This window comes from Ciconia boyciana, chromosome 7 (genome assembly GCF_034638445.1).
Source record: "Ciconia boyciana chromosome 7, ASM3463844v1, whole genome shotgun sequence".
Classification (NCBI taxonomy): domain Eukaryota; kingdom Metazoa; phylum Chordata; class Aves; order Ciconiiformes; family Ciconiidae; genus Ciconia; species Ciconia boyciana.
Window position 1 is genome coordinate 2,739,905 of NC_132940.1, and position 21,290 is coordinate 2,761,194.

At 41.7% G+C, this 21,290-nt stretch overlaps 1 protein-coding gene across 8 annotated transcripts in view; it reads right to left on the reverse strand.

Annotated features, from left to right (window-relative positions):
• Positions 1 to 37: 37 nt before the first annotated feature.
• Positions 38 to 21,290, reverse strand: part of RAVER2 (ribonucleoprotein, PTB binding 2) — a 45,535-nt gene continuing 24,282 nt past the window's right edge. Inside the window, exons 4-15 of one of the 8 annotated variants that reach the window (XM_072866516.1) lie at positions 18,902 to 19,093; positions 17,882 to 18,008; positions 16,850 to 16,932; positions 13,286 to 13,390; positions 12,984 to 13,095; positions 11,598 to 11,827; positions 9,440 to 9,551; positions 8,903 to 9,048; positions 6,996 to 7,085; positions 6,213 to 6,341; positions 2,156 to 2,257; positions 38 to 1,426 (exon numbers count right to left, since the gene is read on the reverse strand). In XM_072866516.1, the coding sequence (XP_072722617.1) occupies positions 1,364 to 1,426; positions 2,156 to 2,257; positions 6,213 to 6,341; positions 6,996 to 7,085; positions 8,903 to 9,048; positions 9,440 to 9,551; positions 11,598 to 11,827; positions 12,984 to 13,095; positions 13,286 to 13,390; positions 16,850 to 16,932; positions 17,882 to 18,008; positions 18,902 to 19,093 (1,491 nt within the window). In that variant the 3' untranslated portion in view covers positions 38 to 1,363. The other 7 variants (XM_072866513.1, XM_072866515.1, XM_072866517.1 and 4 more) reach the window with 7 other exon arrangements.

A 21,290-nucleotide genomic window follows, 5' to 3' on the forward strand; every position in this document is an offset into this window, starting at 1 on the left:
ATTAAACAGAGGAAGATTTTAAAACATAACTTCCATAGGAAAGGTGATGAGAACACGTTGTCTTCAAAGCCACCATTTAACTACTACATTAAATGATTACTTTCAAGGTAGTCCAGAGATGTTTTCCTCCCACAAAAATCCATTTTAAATGGGTGCCAACAATTTATTTTCATCAAAGAGCGTAACAAGTTGAGGAAGTTGCATATACAAACAGTTGGAACAAACTATTACAAGTGAATTTATCAATACATATGTGTAGAATCCCAGAAAAGCTCCTATAAGCTGCGTGGCTGTCTGAAGCAGTTACTGCCTGTATGCGCAGCGTGTCCCAGCTGTACAACACAACTGCTGAGGGAGGAGTGATTTGAGTTGGGGGGGGGGGGGGATTTTAAGCTTTGAAAATACATACCCTGGTCACATCACAAAGCTTGAAAGGCAGAGTTTAAGACTTTTTTTTAAAAAAAAATCAGTATTGAAAAATGGCTTCAGTATTATCTAGCACGATTAAGTAAGGACCTGGGTTCTGGCCTCAATGCTCAGTGAATTAAGTCCAAATGAATTTGCAACAGGATTCCAAGGCAGCAAACCCACGCTGTCCGTCACTGAGGGCTGGCTCCTAATTTATCTGCCACAGACAGATTTCAATAGTAACAATTTCTAAGTCTTCAGCTACAACGATTAACAGCAGAAAAGAAAGACTCCAGCCAGAGTTGCTTAGTGAATCAGCTAAAAATACAATGTCTTTTTTTTTTTTTAAAAAAAAAGGGGGCAAAAAAAAGAGAACAGAAATACAAAGCTGGGAAACAATGTCTGCGTGGTGCAATCCGCTCGGCCCCGGGGGAGCTGGCTGGGTGATGCGCAGCGGCAGCCCGGTCTGTGCCGTGCTGACCCTGGCAGGCTGCGCGTGCTGCGGTTCACGGCGTACGGGTGTGAGCCCGTACCGTACGCCTGGGACAGGTGAGCGAGTAAAGGGCTCTTCCGTCTACTGAGAACTACTTCATGCAAAAGGTAATGCGTAAGGAGGAGGGGAAACCGGAGCCAGGCTGCTCTGCTCTAGCAGGCTTTGGAGTGCAGCAGATTTCAAAAGTTAAGATGCTTGGAGAAAAAAAAAGGAAAAATACAGCGAAGAGCAGGAAGGCAGGATTAAAGACGTCATCCAAGGAGCACGTCAGTATTGCTTCTGCTCTAACTGTGAATCATCCAGATCCAGAAGAAGTCAGAAAAAGTACAACAGGCAGTTGATTTCTTCCACTTTCAGTTATCTTTAACAACACGCCACCACCTGACAGTGTTGCCGGCAGCCCTGCCTTGCTGGCACGCGTGCCTGGTGGAAGGAGGACGGTGCTTTGCCACATACACTGTTCTACGCAGCTGCAGTCACTAACTGTACATTACTTATTCCAAGGAAAAGCTGTGGAGTCTTGGCCTAAAAGCAGATAAAGGTGATACTTGCACTTCACTGTGCAAGTATCACCTATCCAAAGCAAATTTAATATTGCAAGGCAGCACACAGTATAGCATCTTACTTTTAAGAAACATTTATTGAAAACATCACAGAGGCTCTGGTAATACATTTGGTATATCTCCATTCCAGGATTAAGAGAAATATTAAAAATATAAAGGCTGTAAATGCAGAACTCTTAATCCTGGAAAAAGTAAGCTGAAAAAAACCCCACATTCTGAGTTAAAAAAATAAGAAAAAAAATCACTAGCAAGACTTCATCTTTTAACTTCCTCAGTCTGAGGACTAGAGAAAGGATCAGCGTTCCCTCCTCAGTATTTTTATTGCTTTCGGCTGGTAAGCTACCAAAACTCACCAAGTTACTTTGCTTTGTCACCTTCAGCCCACTGTTACTTTCAGTGGCAGATGACAAAGGAAACGCCATCCCATCCTTTCAGAAGGCAAGTCGGACTACCGCGAAATGGCTAACCTTGTAGCAATACGTACCGGTTCCTTGGCAAATTTGCCCGTTACAGAGGTTGTTCCTCTTGGGATACTTACAACCCACACAGAAAGAAGAATTATTTGTCTGAAGTTAAGGCAGCAATAAATAGCAGAGGTACGAAAAGCCCGCCTTCACACCCTAAGGCAGGAGTGATTATTTAGGTCTCAATAAACGCGCTTTTTTTTTAGAGACGATTCTGCGTAACGTACTGCGGAGCCCTGAGTCTGCTGGCCAAGGTACTCCACGGGGCCAGGGTCTGGGGAGGAAATGAGGTACGAAGAGCCTCGCTTCTCGCTTCTCGTTGGAGCCACCTAAGGACAAGAAGAAAACAAGTGACACATGATCCAGAGCAAACGGTGTCAATAAATAAAGCTCTAGCCTGGGAACTACCAGGGACCAGGAGCCAGTAACCGACTCCAAAGGCCCGACTCCTTCGGCTTGAAGGTCCAGCTATACACAGCTCATGAGTCAGTGTTTGTGCCCTTTCCCTAAAAAACTGATCGTAAATGCATTGGTGCCCCACCATACATGCGTTTTTGTGAGGGCAAAGGGCTGGCTGGGCCAGGTGGCCCTGCTCCAGACTGTGCGTTTAAAAAGCAGTAGCATAATGGCCATGCTAGTACCCCGCAGCATCACAGCAGCTCCAGACACGTTCATCCTTCAAAGGAAGTCACCAGTGGGACACCTTTTGGTCCTCTTTCTTTTCCCTTGGAGAGCTGAATGGGTTAAACTGTCCTGGCACAGCTATCGGTGCAAGCCAGATGTCGAAAGACTTGGTTGCCAGCCATGCCAAAGCGGGTTTGCGTTGCGGATTATGGGTAACCATCTGCCCCTTGCAGGCATGAGTTTACATGTGGTACCGAAGTGAGGGAGAGAGCAGTAACCGTTCTTTTAATCAAAACTTCGATTTAACTAACATGCCTCACCCCGATGCTCAGGGTATACACAGGACACGAGGGTCCCAGAGGAGGGTTTCTGGTGAGGGCACAGGTGACCTAACCCTGCCCAACGCCAAGGGCTCCGGGTACGCGAGGCTCAGGTTCAGTTCCTCTTTGGGATCCATCGGAGCAGGACGTTGCACTATCCCTGGCCCTACAGCACTAGAAGCTGTACGTACACAGTAGAGCCCACTGCCCTCATCTTGATCACTTCTCTCTTTCCCCCAGCGTGTCATTAATGTCATTACCAAGTGGTGTAAACAGTCCCCTTGCTCTAAAAGACTGAAGCATCTGCCCTGTAACAACCACCTGAATCTGATCTCACCACATCCTGCTCAACCACACTGCGTGTCCTGGGTTAAGCCTGGCTCCTAGATCAGAAGATTTGGGGTTTTGGTTCGTGCTGGAGTGAGTATTTTAGAAACCTTAACAAGTTTCACAAACCGGGACACTAATTCCTTAACTCAAATCAAAAGAACAGCTGTGCTGACCAAATGTCCCTGAGCCCAAGCCTTTCTAGCAGTTCTCAGAAGCACCCCTTGCTAATTCACATTCACAACTCAAATTACCCTCTGCTAATTCCAATTTCATTTTTGTCATTATCATAAATAGGAACATGCTTGAGGAAAGACTTTTAGTTTTCCCCCATCCTCTCTCCTGCACTCCTAATGGCCGTGGGGATGTCACACGTGTACGGTAGTCACAAGTGTATGGCAACCCTCCACCTGTCCTGGCTCGCGTGGCAGAGTGCAGCGTCTCCACTGCGTGGTTCATACAAATCCTTAACCATGCTCCTCCTTGATCCTCTGAAACGCAGCTCACAGAAGCAGGAGAAAAACGGGTTGCAGGGTTAAAGCGCGTGCCTACACACGAGCACACACTCTTAACCGATAGAGAGCCTCCTGGGGACCAGTCTGTGTGCCCTCTTCACTGAGATTTATCTTTTGATTCCAGGAATGAGAAAAGTACCTCGCTGCAGAGGCAAACTGTACTTCTGTTTAGTCTATGCCAAGGGACCGACCACACTCTGCCTTTTATGGCATCTGGCATTAAGACAAACTTTCAAGCAGGCTGTTCAACATCACCTCCACGTACAAGCTTTCCTCTTTAGACTGGAAATAAACTGAAAGGTATTAGTTATCTGAAACCCCAGACTATGTCCTCCTCCTGTTACAATTTCACTTGTTTCCAGTCATATCAGAGCTGTTAGGAACCTGAAAGTGCTATCTTTTGCTGCACAGAGCTAGAGGTTTCACAGCTGTCATGGTTTAACCCCATCTGGCAACCAAGCCCCACACAGCCGCTCACCCACTCACTCCCCCGCCCGGTGGGACAGGGGAGAGAATCAGAAGAGTAAAAGTGAGAAAACGTGTGGGTTGAGATAAAGACATTTAATAGGTAAAGCAAAAGCCACGCACGCAAGCAAAGCAAAGCAAGGAATTCATTCACTCCTCCCATGGGCAGGCAGGGGTTCAGCCATCTCCAGGAAAGCAGGGCTCCATCACACATAATGGTGACTTGGGAAGACAAACGCCATCACTCAGAACATCCCCCCCTTTCTTCCTCTTCCCCAGCTTTATATGCTGAGCATGACGCCGTATGGTATGGAATAGCCCTTTGGGCAGTTGGGGTCAGCTGTCCCAGCCGTGTCCCCTCCCAGCTTCTCGTGCACCCCCAGCCTCCTCGCTGGTGGGGTGGGGTGAGGAGCAGAAAAGGCCTTGACTGTGTGTAAGCACTGCTCAGCAGTAATGAAAGCACCCCGTGTGATCAACAGCGTTCCCAGCACAAATCCCAGCACAAAACACAGCCCCATACTAGCTACTGTGAAGAAAATTAACTCTATCCCAGCCACAACCAGCACAACAGCCCATGGCACCATGTTCAGGCTTTGGCCATCTTTATCCCAAGACATGCCAAAGCCAGCTCCAGCCAGGCCTTGTCTCCTATTCAGGAGTCATGAATTGCTACAGTTGTGTGTTCCTTCTAAATCTCCTCCAAAAACCAGCAATCTCACGCCATGTCTGAGATGCGAGTTCCTGGATGCCAGAACATCATGCGCTGAATCCTGCTGCTAACCTCTGCGCAGCGAAGGGATTTAACGCCGCGATGGAGGAGAGCCACGCAGGAGGCTGGGCCCCTAAGCTCTCCCAGATGCAACTGCTGACTTCAGCTGTGGCTCCTCTCGGCATGCCCGGGCACCGTGCAAAGGGCCACGAGCTGCGCTAGAGGCTGGAGAGCCAGCTCGGCGTCCCTCCAGCAGCGCTCAGAGAGATTATCATCGCTCTCATGGCTGCGTGGCTGGGGCTGGACTCACAAAGGCAGCAGCTCGTTACACTGACAGGGCTACTTCCCTGCAGCGGCTCCAAAACAGATGACAATCTGGCTTTTAAGGTCTCTCCCATCAGTAAAAACAGGAGAAATGTGATTTACCTACAGCATGAGAGTATGAATTCCTCAGGACTTCCAAGGCACTCAGGGAATGAGAAGACCTATGCTCAGACTGAACAAAGCTTTTATCCCCACTGCCTCGGCCTGTGTTAAACTGGCCGCCTGTTAGTCCAGACTCTAGCCTCCGTTAAGCTCTTCCATAGCATTTCCCTATCCCTCCTGCATCTTTTATTGATGAAACTAAGTGTCTGCTGGGTCCAACAGACAAAGGAAGCTTTGCTCAATGAGTCTAGCTGAAGTAGGTTGCACCTGACATCTGTTATATATTTCAAATGAAAGCCATTTTAAAATGGTTTTCCTCCCAGGATCCAGTTAACAGTATTACGAAGCGGCAGCTGTAGGTAACCTGGACGCTGCTGTGACTTGCTAACTCCGCTTCAGAGGTTTTAGCCCAGTGGCACTCACTGCAAAACATCTGCAAGTCAGGCAAAAACCCCCATCTAAAACCAGTGGGAACTTCCTCCTCCTCCTTTGTTCACTTCCTACTTTATTTGCCTACTTCAAGGCATTTTTGCACATTCACCCTCACAGATACCATCCTTCCAAGAAGTTACTTCACAAACCTTTCTTTGCCTGTGGGATTTGGTGGTTTGTGGGCAGTGAGGAGCACTGTCTCCAGGGTGCGGGAGGGCTCTGAGGGGGTCTGGTGCTGGCACACCCTGCCCAACCACTGCTTTTATTTATCACATCCACCAGGAACTGCGCGTGATCCTGAGCGACTTGGGATCCTGAGGAGCACGGATGCAGTGGAAAAGCTCTGCCTCGGCTTGCCGTGGGTCCAAAGTCCACTCGGTGGCAGCATAAGACAAATAAGAAGCACCTCCACCAGCAGCTGGCTCGGGCTGCATCTGCAACCACTCTGCTCAGTCTCTGCTCTCACCTTATTGAATGGGTTTTGTGGAGGAAGCTGCAAGCTGCCTGGCTGGTATGATCCCTGGGCTCCACTGCAAAGTGTAGGCATGACCTGCAAGCAGGTACTGTAGTCTGGGTAAGAGCTGCCTGTAGATTCCTAAATGCAGAATGGGATCCATGATCAACCAGAAGTTGAAAGAAAATAGGTTTAGTAATTCATTTTTACTTGATATAGTAATGGGCACTCAGCAGATATGAAAATATCTGAGTCACACTCAGTTGCTAAAAGGAGCGTACAATTCACAGCAGCTCAGGCATGCAGCAATTTCTTGAGCAAAATGTAGGATTCAGGGGATGGTTTATTTTACGCAATTCCTTAAAAAAAAAAAGTGTGCTTCTCATTGGTCACAGAAACTTCGGGCTATATAATGGCCTGGACGAGAAACAATCCTTCAATAGACTTCCTGGGAAATAACGTTATGGTGTGCTGTTTCTTGGTAGGAGTATTTTAATACACTCCTGAAGTGTACAGGTAACTTCGGATTGTGGCATTTTAGAGAGAGGAATATTTATGCCAGATACAATCAAAAGTGTGAGTATGAATCCTGGAGAGTAACTGTGCAGGGATGCCCTGCAGAAGGTGACCATGCAGTGCCATTCATCCCACGCTCTCCAGCCCCTTATTTCTGTGGTACCGACGGCAGCAGCCACTATCAACAAACAAAGCAGGTGTCCAGAGTCCAAAAGCACCCTTACAGCTGATGGGAGATACAGCCAACGGAGACAGTAAGAAAATAAAATTATTTCTCACCTCAGAGGCTTCATTTTCAAATTCATCGGCTCTTGCCTGGGTAGAGTTATATGCCTGAGCATAATGCTGATACCACTGCTGAACAGCCTCCTATAAAGGAGGAAAAAACCTCTTCCCATTAGCTGTCTACTAAGATCACTTCAAATGAAAACAATTCTTATGGCCTTGCAGGACATGAGAATGAATGTAAGGCAAAGATCTCCAAGAAGCGTCAAAACATGTCTAACACCAGTTATAAAGCTCAAACCAAACATTTAAACTACATTAAGTGCTTAAAAGATACATGGTGCACCACTGCCTTAGCAGCGGACGCAAATACAATGCAATTTCTGTTACATGGAAGGAACAAGCAGTACCAATGTAGCTGAATGATGACATGTGGCATCTCTGCACCTAAGTGACATCATCTGAGTCCTTCACGTTACTAAAGATAATACTAACAACACTAATACTACAATACTACTGATTTTTTTGGACAGTATTTTAAGGATTTGGGGTTAGGAACTACCTCCAGGAGACATCAAAATGAATTTAAAGCCAATAATCAAACAAAATATTCAAGACTATGTTATGTGAAACACACAGCACAACAGCCCACAGGACATCTCTCTTGCTTCTCTAACCCACAACTGTCACCAGATCTGATCTGACTAGGAGATGGGTCTGGCCCCTGGCAAAGCTCCCTGCTGCAGTGAATACCGTGCAGCGACCCCGTCCCCTCCACCCCTCCTGGCCAGGCTGAGACCCTTCTAATACAAAACAACCCCCGTGCCCACCCATGCGCCCGCTCTCTGTCCTCCAGACACAACCGACTCCCATAGCAGCCCTGCTCTACCCCAGGAGTTCTGGAGCAACACAAATTTCCTTGCCAGCAGCCTAGGAGAAGAGAAGATGGCTTGTTTCTGTCTCCCTGCCACAGGAGGAGAGATCAGGCAACTCTGGGGAGGAGGAGGTGATGGGGACAGGGCAGCAGAAAAAGAGACCTACAGCAGAGCCGGGGGGGGGGGTGTCTCAGCGCAGAGCCAAGATTTTTATACAGATTACCTGACGGCACTACGATCCAGTTCTCGTATTTGATTTGTATACAATTATATTTCTACACAGACTAGTGAAGATGGCTCATGAAAATACGGAAATGTTATTTCACAGAGCGTCCCGATGTCTGTGAAACCTGGTACTTGCTCTCAGTACTGCAACACTCTCCAGACGAGGGGCAGCCCTCCACCTTAACGGCCGTGCTCTGATCACCAAATGGGGCAAATGGTGAAGAAATCCCGTGCAGTGAAACCAGCTGGCAGAGACTGCACAAATTCCCCAAGCTATACGGGAACTTCTGGTAGACAGAACACACTCTTCTCTGGGATCTCGCCAAAGTTCAAGAAAACTTTAAAACTTCTTGGGAAGGGAAAGAGAAAAACTTCATGGTTTTGAAGACAGACAAAAGCCAAGCCAGAAGTTATAAGAAGTAATTTTTTAGCTGACTGCACTGAATTCAGGTTCTCAAGAAGCAACCTTTCAATGGTTACGATACTGCAGCAGGGAATGTATTGAGGCTTTTCTTTGACTGGCATTGAGTATACTTTGTGCTAAATTTGTTCTGTACATGGAAAGAGATAAACTATTAGTGAAGAGGACCTACAAGGTTCAATCTGAAGAAAAGGGTGGGCTTTGGTTATAGGAAAGCCTAGGAACCGCTGAAGAGTGGTTCATGATGTTGGGCAATGCTGTTCAAGTGCATGCAGGGCTATCAGACCACACGTGTACCACGGAGTGCATTCAGAGTACAGAGAGAAAAACAATGAGCAACTCGGGGAGGGATCTCTGAGCAGATCTCTGCCAAAAATCCTGCTACCAGAGCTCTGAGCAACAAACCAGGCTTCAGAAGAAAGTGCTGCAGAACAACGTACCTGTGTGTATTCCCCATGCTGTTGAGAGTAATTAAAATAATTTTCCATTGCATGTTGTGATGTAGTTCCCTGAGACACAGCAGCATCCACGATGTTGTTTGAAAGTCCGGTCTGCTGTGGTGGACTAGAGGCTTTGCTGGCAATTGCTGTTCATAACACAAAGAATACACAGTTTGTATAAACACACGGTTATATAAACTACACAGATTAGGCTGCACTCTTGTTTAGCAACATTCTGGGATTAAAAGAGAAATTTGCTACTTCAGATTAGGCTGTGCTCAAAATTAATCAGTGCCACTAATAATTGAAAGGCTTTCTAGACGTTTGTCTACATCAGTACGCCCATTAGCTCTGAAAATTTACCCTTCCCAAATAAAATATTAACTATGAGGATAGATTACATCGGAATTTTAAGACAGACTACAAGATTTCCCTAAAGATAAATGTGGTCACTGGAATTACCTGCCAAACAGAATAACCATTTGCCACACTCTGGTCAACGATACTTGCAACCAAAACCGCTAAATGTTTGCTTACCTGGAAGACATATACCAGGCAACACACTTGCCAAATTCAAGTAGGGGTTGGTACTAAGACGTATTTCTTTTGGTGGTTCTCCTAGCAACGAAGTCTGTTTTTTCAAGGGAGTCTGCGAAACAATTGGACAGGTCAGTTTGCATTATATTCACACAACATTTGTCAGAAATAAGGTAAGTAAGTGTCCCAGAAGGATTTTGAAAAAAAGCTTAGCCCTATGAAATATAACAGGAAAACTTTTAAAATAAATACTGGGGACAACTATCTGGACACATGGCCGGTACTTTTTTCTTGCCAAATAATTTTGTAGGAATGTTTCTCTTTAGACTGTAAGTTACTAAAGGATATTAAAAAACAAACAAACAAACAAACAAAAGAAAACCTTTTACATTCAAGTAAAGGAACAATAATCACCATAACGACTCCAGATGGAGGGAGTTAGCATTAAGTACACAGCCAAGACAAAATCAACTCTTCTCACCCAGAGTCACAAGCAAATAGAGGACAAATGAACCCTGGCCTGGAGAGATGACATCTCTCACATCTTACCGATCACTCTATTTAGGAGCCCTTACTTCAAAGGGGAAAATGTTTATGAGTGGAAATGAAGTGTCAGGACTGACTCACTCCTCCAAACCACCAGAAGTGTTTTCCTCTGAGGGACGAGGAAGGGTGCACTACCAGCTTACTTCCCTTCAGCTTATGTTAGAACAAATCCCAGAAATAAGGACGAAGTAGCTATAGCAAGTTACACAGCTAGTCTGAAACTCACAGCTCAAAGACGCTGATACAGTATTCTACTCTACATCTATTCTGTTCATTTTTTCAAAGCCCATTAAGGAAAAAAAAATTCCATTATTTTAATGGATTAATACTATTTTCAGTAAAAAGGTATTAATAGTATTTTCAGTAAAATAGTATTAATCAAGAACTTTTCAAAAACAGTGAGACCAGTTTTTAAACACAAAGAGCTTTAACAGAGTGCTGAAATTCTTCATCTGGATGCAAAAGCAGGCATTTAAGACAGTATGACTGTTCAGTATCAGCACACAGACTGTGGCTGTCTTGTCAAGGAAGTGGTTTTTGCAAACTGGGCTTTCTGTCTACTGATGCAGAAAAGGGAACATTGAAAACATCTACCAGGATTTTGAAAAAGAACTTTTCCTGATAAACAATATTCATAGAAATAAATGAATTATCTGGACTTCTAATGGTTTAATTACATTTCCTTTTAACCAAATGAAATGCTGAAATAAACCACTGATTTTTATATATGTATACACATACACCCTATGTATTATATCCATGTGTATCTACACATAGGTAAAATTCCACTTCATTACAGTAAAAAATTATTTTTAAAATGAAAAGTGTACTTTCTGAAGTAGGACCAAATCTGTCAAAGCTGTCTAACAAAGGCAGACACCAATACTGTATATAATCTAATCACTTCAGAAGCTTCAGAAAATATGTAAGGAAAACACAGATCTGATCTGAATTAAGAACATGTTTCCCCATAAATTACATAAGTATTTATGTATATTGTGAAAAAAGTAAATTCTGTTAATGACAGGAAAAAACTTCTGAAAAAACTAGACTGTTCTGGTTCAACTTAAATCCCATCCCATCATCTGCCCACCCGCTGCCTTCAAGGGATTAAACATAAAAACTGATACAGACTAAGAATAGGTCAGCTATGGCTAAGAGGGTACGAATTGGAAGTGGAAAATTTACATACACATATATATACACTGCCCACCTGGGAACCCAAAGGCCCTACATACCACCAGCACTGCTCCTGATTAGTCATGAAATTCAACCACAAGTTCAATTTTCAGTCTTTAAAAGGGACATTGCCCTTGAGATAATTTCATCATCAAATACTATGAGGCATACACATGGAAAAAAAAAGCCTCTGGCATTGTAAAAAGATTCCTTTGTTAATTCATTTGGACCACCAAAGAGCATTATTGTTCTCTCCCTATTATTCGTAACTGAAATGACCTTAAAATGTCTCATGAATGATCCTATGATCTAGCAAATTTTATAGTGAAGAACTACAATAAGCAGTTGCAGTTAACTCTTAAGCATGTTAAAATAAAAAAGAGAAAATCCACACACAAGAAAAAAGAAAATATTTGTACTCAATGTTCCTTACCCCCAAACTCGTATCAGCACTTTTTAGTTGATTTTGTTGTTTGGCATGTCCAGCCCGCAAAGCTCCCGCAGAAAGATTTGTTAAGGTCTGATGATAAGGCTGTGATCCCGAGACAACCGCTTCAGTAGTCGATTGTTTATCTGGAGCGTTATTTTGCCCTGGTATAGCTTGTCCAACAATGTGCTGATTCGGAAAGAATGGCAACATGCCCATCCCTGCTGCTGCTGCTGCTGCTGTTTGAATTGGAGTCAGATTAGATGCTGCAGTCAACCATAAATGGAGAAACCTTTCTGTTAGACAAGATTTATCAGTACATTTTGTTTGTGGTTTTTACTAAGTGATGAGAAAAACATTTAGAGATCTATTTTACAGCTGTCCCAGAACACTGGATTCTGACGATAGTTTTTATTCTTTTACCAACCCAGGAGCAAACAACTCTATTTAAAGCTAATACAACAGAAGAAAACTCTGACTTTTCTAAACATTCACTATGATAATAAGTTACTTAGTGTTTCCTGTCACTTTCAAAAAAACCTGTGAACAACATCCTAGAGGATCCTGTATTGGAATAGAGGGGAAAAATCCCACCTCAACTGGCATTAGTAAAACTCTTTTTACAAACAAAAGAGCTAGAAAGTATTCTCCAAAATTAAAATCTAGTCATTCAGAACAGGTTTCTTCCCTGCCCCACCCCCGGCAAGCTTTTCCTTGCTTCTGGTCACTACCATTACTCAGACCCCATCTAGAACTGCAGAATACATGGCCCTCAGTGGTGGAAACAAAAAAGATGCACTAAGCAGTATGACAACTGACCTCTCCTCATGAAAATTGAGGGCATGGCTGGTGCAGAAATTTGCATTCAAAATTGACATCTGTCACAGACTGGATGTTAAAGCTCTACTGCTTAATGAAATGAGGGCAAAACCCCTATTTGCAGTGCCTCTTCAGCAACTCAGATTTATCTGCTTTGAAACAACAAACCCCCAAATTTTGGTCCTAAATAAAAACATATCCCAAGTGTACTAAAAATGGTAGTAACTGAGCAAGCAGAATATTTAACAACCTGCAAATATTCAACCAATGCCACAGTGTACTCTTTCTTCCCTGACAAACAGATGAGAGAAGCCAGGCAACAAGGCAAGATATTTCAAGTTTGTTTCCTACTTAAACCAGCAGGTTACAGTTGGTTATATAGGTATGTAACTTATTACCTTGCTTAACTATATAGCTACATAATGTGCACTACTGTCCAGCTCTCTGCCTACCTTACCTTGCAGTGGTAAGGTTCAAACGTATTACTGCTTTTGCTAAAGTGAGAGAAAGTAAGGTGCATAATTTCAAGCTGAGCATTTCTACTGATTTGGTATGAAAGAAAATGTCATTTACACTTAAGAGCTTCTCCACGGGTTCCCATGCCTGAACTCACTGATGGCATTACCCCTATTCCCAGTACTGTCTGAAGCAGCATTGTTGGAGGTTCTCCCAGCAAACCCGGTTTCTATAAGGAAGAATAGAAAACTGTGTAAATTATTAAAACAATCTGTCTGTATGTATTTCTTATGACTTTCACATTCAGTTCATCTTTTTAGATCCACTAAACTGTGAAACTATACTAGACGAAGAAAATTATTTGTTTTATCAGTTATAAGAATGTCCAAAGACAGTCCAAGTTAAAGTGATAACCTTACACTATTAGCCTGAAGGTTTTCAATCTTCATCAGTTGCTGCTGTGGCAATGGTAGGTGAGCAGGGCTCTGCAGCAGTAAGTTAGACGTACTCCCCAGAATTGAACTCTGTGAAATTAATAAAAGAAGTGTTAGTCGACAGTCATGGAAAACAGTACATTCTTGAAACGTTTTCAGATGGTACTGCTGAAAGACATTTAAATTAGTTTCTGAGTTAATACAGCAAAGGAAAATAACTATTTCCTCCACAGAACTAAATTTTTGCTTCATTCACAGAAAGTTATTTCAAATTCTTTTTAACCTCTCTTCCTCCTAGCCCTTTTTTTCACCTCACAACTGCAAGTATGCTTTCTGATGGCTTTTAAAGGATCAAAAGTATACTCCAAATACAATCCAGACTCCATTGCAGCCCCTGTGTCTAAGCCAACAGGGAAAGCTAAATGTGCTTGAAGCCTCTGCAGACAGACTAGATGAGGGACTTACCTACAGTCCAATAAGAAAGATGAGACACAAGGACTGCAGGGGATTATGAGCTCTATGAATAAGGACTTCATTGTTTATTAACATTTGCATTGTGTCTTGCATTGCAATTCTAATACATCATCTCTGCCAATATCTATACACTTTACAGGACTCAGTTGTCACTGACAGGGACTCTAATCCCTTGCTTTACAGTTACCAAACAGTACCTTTACTTTCAAAGAGGAATATCCAGATATGTTTTTCCCCCCTTTTTAGTGGCAACTATCTACATGAAATTCTATTCCAGAACCATTAAAAAGCCTACAAATCACAGTGCCTACAGATTGGCAAGTCTATAAAATACTAATATTTTTCATTCAAAAAATTCTGGATCAGTTTGCCACCAGAATTGAGCCACTTAATCAACAACTTCGGGGCACCACGTTCAGACTCTGCTACCGGTATATTCAGCAGCATGTGCTCCGGCTAGCACAGTGGCTTCAAAGAAACCTTACGTCCACTCTGGATCACAAAACCACGTTATGATTCATGCTAGCTGAACCCAGGCTTGAAACTGTCTTTCTGGCAGCAGCTCCTGAGTATGACTTGCCAGGCAAAATATAGGTTGCCCTACAAACCTTTTTGTACAGCGGTGCAAGAATAGATATATAGGACACGGACTGCATCAAATCACGACAAGTATAGCCTTCCTCATTTTTTCTGAAAGCTCCTACATAGGAAAGATCACCAAAACCAGGTAAGGAAGATGGAACCCAAAAAGAAGGCAGCTCTCCTGATGCACGGCTTTGCAGATTTTGCAGCCTCGTGCAAAACACCTCACAAGTATTTTCAAACCTAGGTTGTATCTGTGTGTGGTAGGGTCAAATTCCCTAGGGAAAACCCTCTATGCCTATAATATGGTCTTCTGGACTCAGAAATGTGCAATATAAAACAAAAAAGGGCCATATCTAGATTAGTTATGCATCTGCTATTTTAATTGTCTTAGTGATTTCCAGTAGAAATTATCCAGGGCTGTTTATAGTCACCATTACCAGTGGTTGTTCCTTCTAAACTTGGTTAAGTCAACAAAGAAAATGTGTTAGTTTAATTGCAAAACTTTCAGAAATGCAAGACTGGAAAATCAGGTTGGTTAGAATCCTCGAAAGAGAGTCTCTGGGTTAATAAAGATTTAATAAACTGCTGGATGACTCAGGAAAACACATCACTGAGAAAGTTTAAAATGCATTATTTTGGCACATGACAATTGTAACTAAGAGAAATTAAAAGAAAGAAGTTGAAAGTCATGCTACCTCCAGAGTCAAAAGATTACTGGATGAATAACCCATTTGTTCAAATTCTGTTCTGTTGAATCTTTTTTTACCAGTTATTTTATAATGTGGCATAACCATCCTAAAAATATTGTTTCTTCTCATTACATTACTTTACAAAACCTTGAATATAAAACAGCAAAAACAAGATAGACAGGAAGCTGAATCAGTGCATGACTGGGGCGGTGGGGAAAGAGTCAAGCCAAGACGCTGTCTGTTCCTCTATCTTGTGACGATACTGCATTTCAAGACAATAAAAATAGTGACCTGGTTCTCTGGCTTCAGAGAATACTCTGAAATAAGCCACTGAATAACAGAAAAATGTGCCTAATCGAAGGAATTGGGATAATCAAATCACTGTCAATAAAATCCAGGTTATTAGACCAGGTTTGGACTAAATGAATTTAATCCAATGAATTAAATGACAGGAAGCTCCCTGGAAGAGAATTAGACTTGTCTCTCTAAAGAGAAAACACTGAGTTGTTTGGCTGCAGCACTCTTAAGCCAAAAAACGTTGGACCATCATCAATCACACTGTTAACTGTGTAAAGCATGCCTGTCTCCAGCTGTGATTAGAAAATGTTCACATTGCCTTCCAAGGAAGCATAGACTCTCCAAGGCTGAAAAGAGAGCAGCAGTAACTAAACATACCAATAGAAAATGTCACTTAAATAAAAAAAGTACAAGCAAAGAATGATGTATTTTTTCATTGTAGAGGACAAAAGCAACTCATTTGATGGGGCAAAATGAAGTAGTATTTATTCAAAATTGATATATTTACCTACTGGTTTTTAGCAGAAAAAAATAGAAAAGCTAAATATACTTAACATAAGGAGTATCTCTGCATTTTAATTTGGTCTTTAAGATCTATAAGTCTGTGTTTGCCAAAAGAACAGCAGAAATAAGAACTACTTAAGGGGATTTTATTTTTTAAATTGGAATTTCTGAAACATCAGAAATAGTAAGTCAAAGCAATTGACTCTAGTCTCTCATAGGTACTTACGAAAATCCCCACCATGAATATTAAAGGCAAATTTTGGCTCCTGGCAGAGCTCGAGAAATCTCTGACAGAACCTCAATGCAAGGCGGAGGCCAGGCAGGCTGCTGGCCAAGTGAACTGCTGCAGGAAGGAATTCTGGTTGTGGGTGCTACTCTAGCCTGTTCTCATCTCCAATTTCTAGGGCAAGCTCATCCCAAATATCCTTTATAGTATCTTTCAGAAATTCTGGTGTCCATATGGAAGTCGTATCGACTTTACAATGAATTACAGATACTCCAAGAACACTTTAAACAGCTTGGGTTTTTTTTGACTAAGTAGTAACATCTGCAAATTGCTATTTTTTATGGCATATATAGCACATTTTGGTCCCTGCAAGCTTTAAAATGAAGATAATGATGCTAAGCTTCTTGGCTTGAATCAGATAAAACAATCAAGTCTCTCAGGAAGCGTGTATGAGTAGCTCCAAGAGAAATGGATGTGCCATGCTCCTCAAGCTCTAATTTAAAGAGGATTTTTTTTGCCAGTAATGGCAAGTTGTCTCTACGTCGGCAGGTGTTAGCAAATCAAAAGCTCAGTTAAGATAATGTAACTCACTTGTGCATAGTAAGCACAGTCTGCTCTTACATCCTCACAGGCATCTCATAAGAGTGCTTTTCTTAAAGACAGCTTTAATGAGAACACTTGATTTTAGTCGTAATTTCTTAAAACTTTGAGAATATTTTTCATGCTAAGATCTCCACAAATATGTATTTTGACAAAAGTTTTTTTGTCACATACCTGGTGAACTTTATTCAACTGCAAAAAAGGTGGGCCAACTGCTGAATTTGTAAGGTGAGGTAAACCTGCAGATGCTCCAAGAACTGTTTTAGAAACATGAGACAAAGTTGCAGTGTTTTAGAAGTTAGGAAACTGAAGATCTTTATAAGAGTTATTCTATATTTTTCAGATTGGGTTTCCACAGAACTTTCCAGTATACTAAAGGTCATTATAATGAAACCTTTCAATACACCCAGCTTTGATCTGCAATTAACAGCACATCAGAGATCGAACGTACTTTCATGGAGCTCCTCTAAAGCTGAGAGTTTTGCTCAAATACGCAGAAATGCCTGCAGTTGACTGCAAGACCACAGCATTATCTGAAGTGCTTTGAAACTTCAGCATTAGCTAAAGTGTTTCTTCACTGAAGTGTTCACTTCGCACACAATTTCTGTGTATCTTCTGTCAGTAGATTATGTCACAAACTCTTAGCTGTCCCCTACTTGACTCTTGAAATTATCTGTTCTCATTCCTGTTCTTAATACTTTCAACATTTGAAATGTGACAAGATTGTTTTTAATATGTTTATTCACATCCATCCTAAAGGGAGGACAGAGAAATGTTTTTGGCTAATGCTGTTACGGAATGCTGTGTACGACTATGGTAGCATCCAACTGAATAATGATTTACACTGGAACCAACAGGAGAAAGACTCAGGCTGCAAAATTCAGATCTAGAATCAGATTTAAACTGGCCATTTTAATGTCGTCTGCAAAAGACATTTCATTTTAAACCTATTTCTAATATAAGCATTCAGAGACCACAGAGTTAGTGAGGACATTTTTAGGTAACACTAAATTTTTCCCAGACACAATAGTGTAGCAATCCATCTCTTGCTTTCGCTTTCATAAAATGTGGAAGCGTCTACACAGACACACTGAAACAGTGTCTGCACAGATTTTAAAATAGTATTCCTGCTTCTCTCCTTTGCTGAAAGCCTTATATTACCAAGAACAGGGTTTCTTTTTTAAATTCAGTTTTAAAACAACTTACCAGGTTTAACAGCATGTCCACGCAACTGGGGCTGCAGCAGCATTTGCAACATTGCTGGATTATTAAAACTTTTCATAATCTGCACTGGGTTTGGCTCTGGAAGCAAGCCTTTCCTATTGTTCCTCATCTCCAATTAAGAGAGAGAGAAAAATGTTAGAATTGGGAGAACACAAAGAATCCATTTAAATCCCTCAAACTTGTGTGACAGTAATGTACACGTTTCATTTTACACAGAAAAAACATCTCCTTCCCTGTTTCCCGCTCCTTTCCATGCTCCTTTTCCCTCAAATGAAATGCCTAACGAACTATTCCCCCAAACCATCAAGCATATTATTTTTCCTGAGACACATTTCTTTTTTTCCCTTAAACCAAGACCGAGTTAGCAATAAAGGAGAATATGAAAGGCACTGTTAACATGAACACCACGTACTCTCTTATAATAGCACCACTCATCTCTTTTATAAAGATGTGGGCTAAAGCTAGCTGAAGTAATGAGACTGCTCTGCTTCTACTTTTAAGACAGCTTCATGTAACACTTATCACATCCAATTTTCTAGGAAATAATTTGATAAGACATGTGGGTGTAAAAAGCTTTCTTCTATATCAAGCATGAAATTAAACTATTTCTCCTACCTTGAAATTTATCTTAAAATTGACAAATTCTTGCCTCTCTGTTTTAAACCAAGTTTTAGCTTATCAAGTGACTCCACTTACAGTTACTTTTGTTTTGAACTAGAACAATTTCTCATACAGAAAATTAAATTTACTAAAATCCCAGAGCTACAGAAGTATAACTTTGTGATATCTTACGGCCATATTTTACCCTTCCTCCTTGCAGAATATGGCCATGCTTTTCCTAGGAAGGAGACTGAATTGGGCTGACTAGATTAAAAAAAAGGCTAATGCTTCCAAAAGCTTGGCTCGTCTTCCTAATGCAAAGCAGCTGAATCCCTCTCACCCAACTCAGGCTGCTCAAGGTGTTCCAAACTCATGCTGAAAACAGATTTGCAAATATCTTACCATCCTTTGCGCTGCTATAAGTGCTGCTAATGTGCTTCTGCCTGGCGCTCCCGGAGCACAGTACGACACCTGGACTCTCTTCCCTCTGATAGTCATGCCATCAGTGACTTCTTGTACTTTCTCAGCCTGCTCTGCAGTTTCATACTCGACCACCGCAAAGTCACCAATGTAACTATCTTCATCCTGAGCAAACTGAAACAACATTTCACAATACACTGAACAAAATGGAGAATTTCAGGAACCACCTTGCAGTATTTTCACCTATGCCTTCCAAAATACTTCACGAACAGTTGACACCCTATGTTAATGCCTACCCAAATCAGTATGTTTCTTTCTCAAACGTGCCAGGTGTTACATTGAATATGATATCTTCACATGATATTTGGCATGCATGCTCTATCTACTTGAATTAACACCTTCACTTCAGTCTAATCTCATGGAGAACCTGAGCTATGAAACGTATTTAACATGTATTTTCAGAATAAAGAAGGAATGAGAAGGAAATTGTAAATACAGCTGTATGCTACAATAATTTTTATTTTTATTTTGCAGGATAAGAATTATAAACTCATCATTGTTCAGTTTTTAAGCCTACGATAATAAAAATGGCATTCATCAGACTACATGATAGTTGTTGAAACATGTAACAATGCAAATTCCACTGATATATACTGCCTTTTAGGACAATATGAAGTCTGTGGTTGTATTTAATGCCAAGAGAAGATGCCAGACTGATCAATCAAGCAGACTGGAAACAGGCTTACATGTCAAACAGTGCTCTGTCCTTTGTTTGCAGAGTTTTATAGCAGAATGAGCAGATTTAAATCAAACAAAAAAAGGGGGTGAGAAGGGAGGCAATAAAGCTTAGGCAAAAATCTCCAGTCCCAAAATGAACAGAAATTATATACTGATACTAGCTCTGATGTGGAAGAGAGGAAATCTCCCCTAGATTTCACTGGATAAAAACAACCTATTCTCAACTATTAGGTCCCACGAACTTACACTAACAATTGAAATATAAATCTCAAAGATTTTGAAGAAAAAGAGGGTGGTCAGATCTTTAACGCCACTGTTAAAGACTGGCCTCTGGGAAGAGCTCTGGAGAACACACATGTTTTGATATATAAATACACACATAGATATGTATATGCTATGTGTATATATATGTGTGTGTGTGTGTGGCTATGTGAAAAAGCATTTTATTTTGACATCAGTTTAGCCGCACTGGTGAAGACCTGAAGTACTTGTGAAAATAATGGTTTGCAGCTATGGAACTTATTGTAGTTCCATGCACTGTTAAAAACTCCCTTACCATGTGAAAGTGCAGCTACCAGTATTCTATTCCAGTATTCAGGAATGTTTAAACTTCCCAAGTACACAGGTACTGAAGAAAAGTCCTCTATCCCTATCTAGATAACAGTGGAGACCTCCTAGTGACAATTTAAAGCTGACATAAGAAAGGAATGAGGATTTCTGGTCCATTTTGTGGAAGCAAAGGACAAAACATGTTCCTGTAAGTCCTAGGAAATGCCATTTTTCTAAGACCCATGTGTAAGTATCTGGCTTCAGCTCCTCCTGACAGACCATTTCTATTGTCAATAGAGGAGAAATCAAACTGATTTAAAAAAATGGTAACTTTGGAATAAAATGAAATAAAGCAGAGTTTATTTCATGAGTTCAGCTAAGAATTTTACGTAAAAGATCATATTTACATGATGAAATACTGCATCAGAGTTACCAGCAGAACTAAACCATGAAAGCAGCACAAGACAGCAATGTTAAAGAAGCCAAACCAGGAGATGGGCAAAATGGTCAAAGTGACGCTACTGGAGGGATAACCTGAGTGCAGGAGAGGTGTGAAGGCTGGATTGGCCACGACTAGGAAACGGAAGGAAGAGACAGACACTAGTCATGAAGACGTAAAATAACAAGAGCGTGAACAAACATTTTAATTGTTTTTCTAAAATGTATTCATTCTTCCAGAAGTTTTCCAGACAAAGGCTCTTCTCCTAGTTGTTCTCTATTGAAATTCCCTCCCCACCCAGGCTTCTGCTACCCTGTCCTCTCCTAGTTTTCTTCTTATGTCTCTACCCATCATGTCATACCCCCCTCCTTGCTTTTTCCACACTTTCTTGGGTCCTCCTGCTTCTCCTTTCTTTGTCCTTAATTTTTAGGTCATCTCACTCATAAAACCATAATTAATTAGCACTATTGTGATGAGAATTCATCCACCGTCTTCCCTTTTTCATCTATCAAATCTGAACTACTCGTTTACCTACTTCCACCCTCATATCTTCCCTCTCTGGAGGGCCGATTCCCCCGTTAGCCCATGGGGTTCACCTCCATCACTCACCCGTTACGTCTGCAAACCAGCACCTCCACTGCCTCT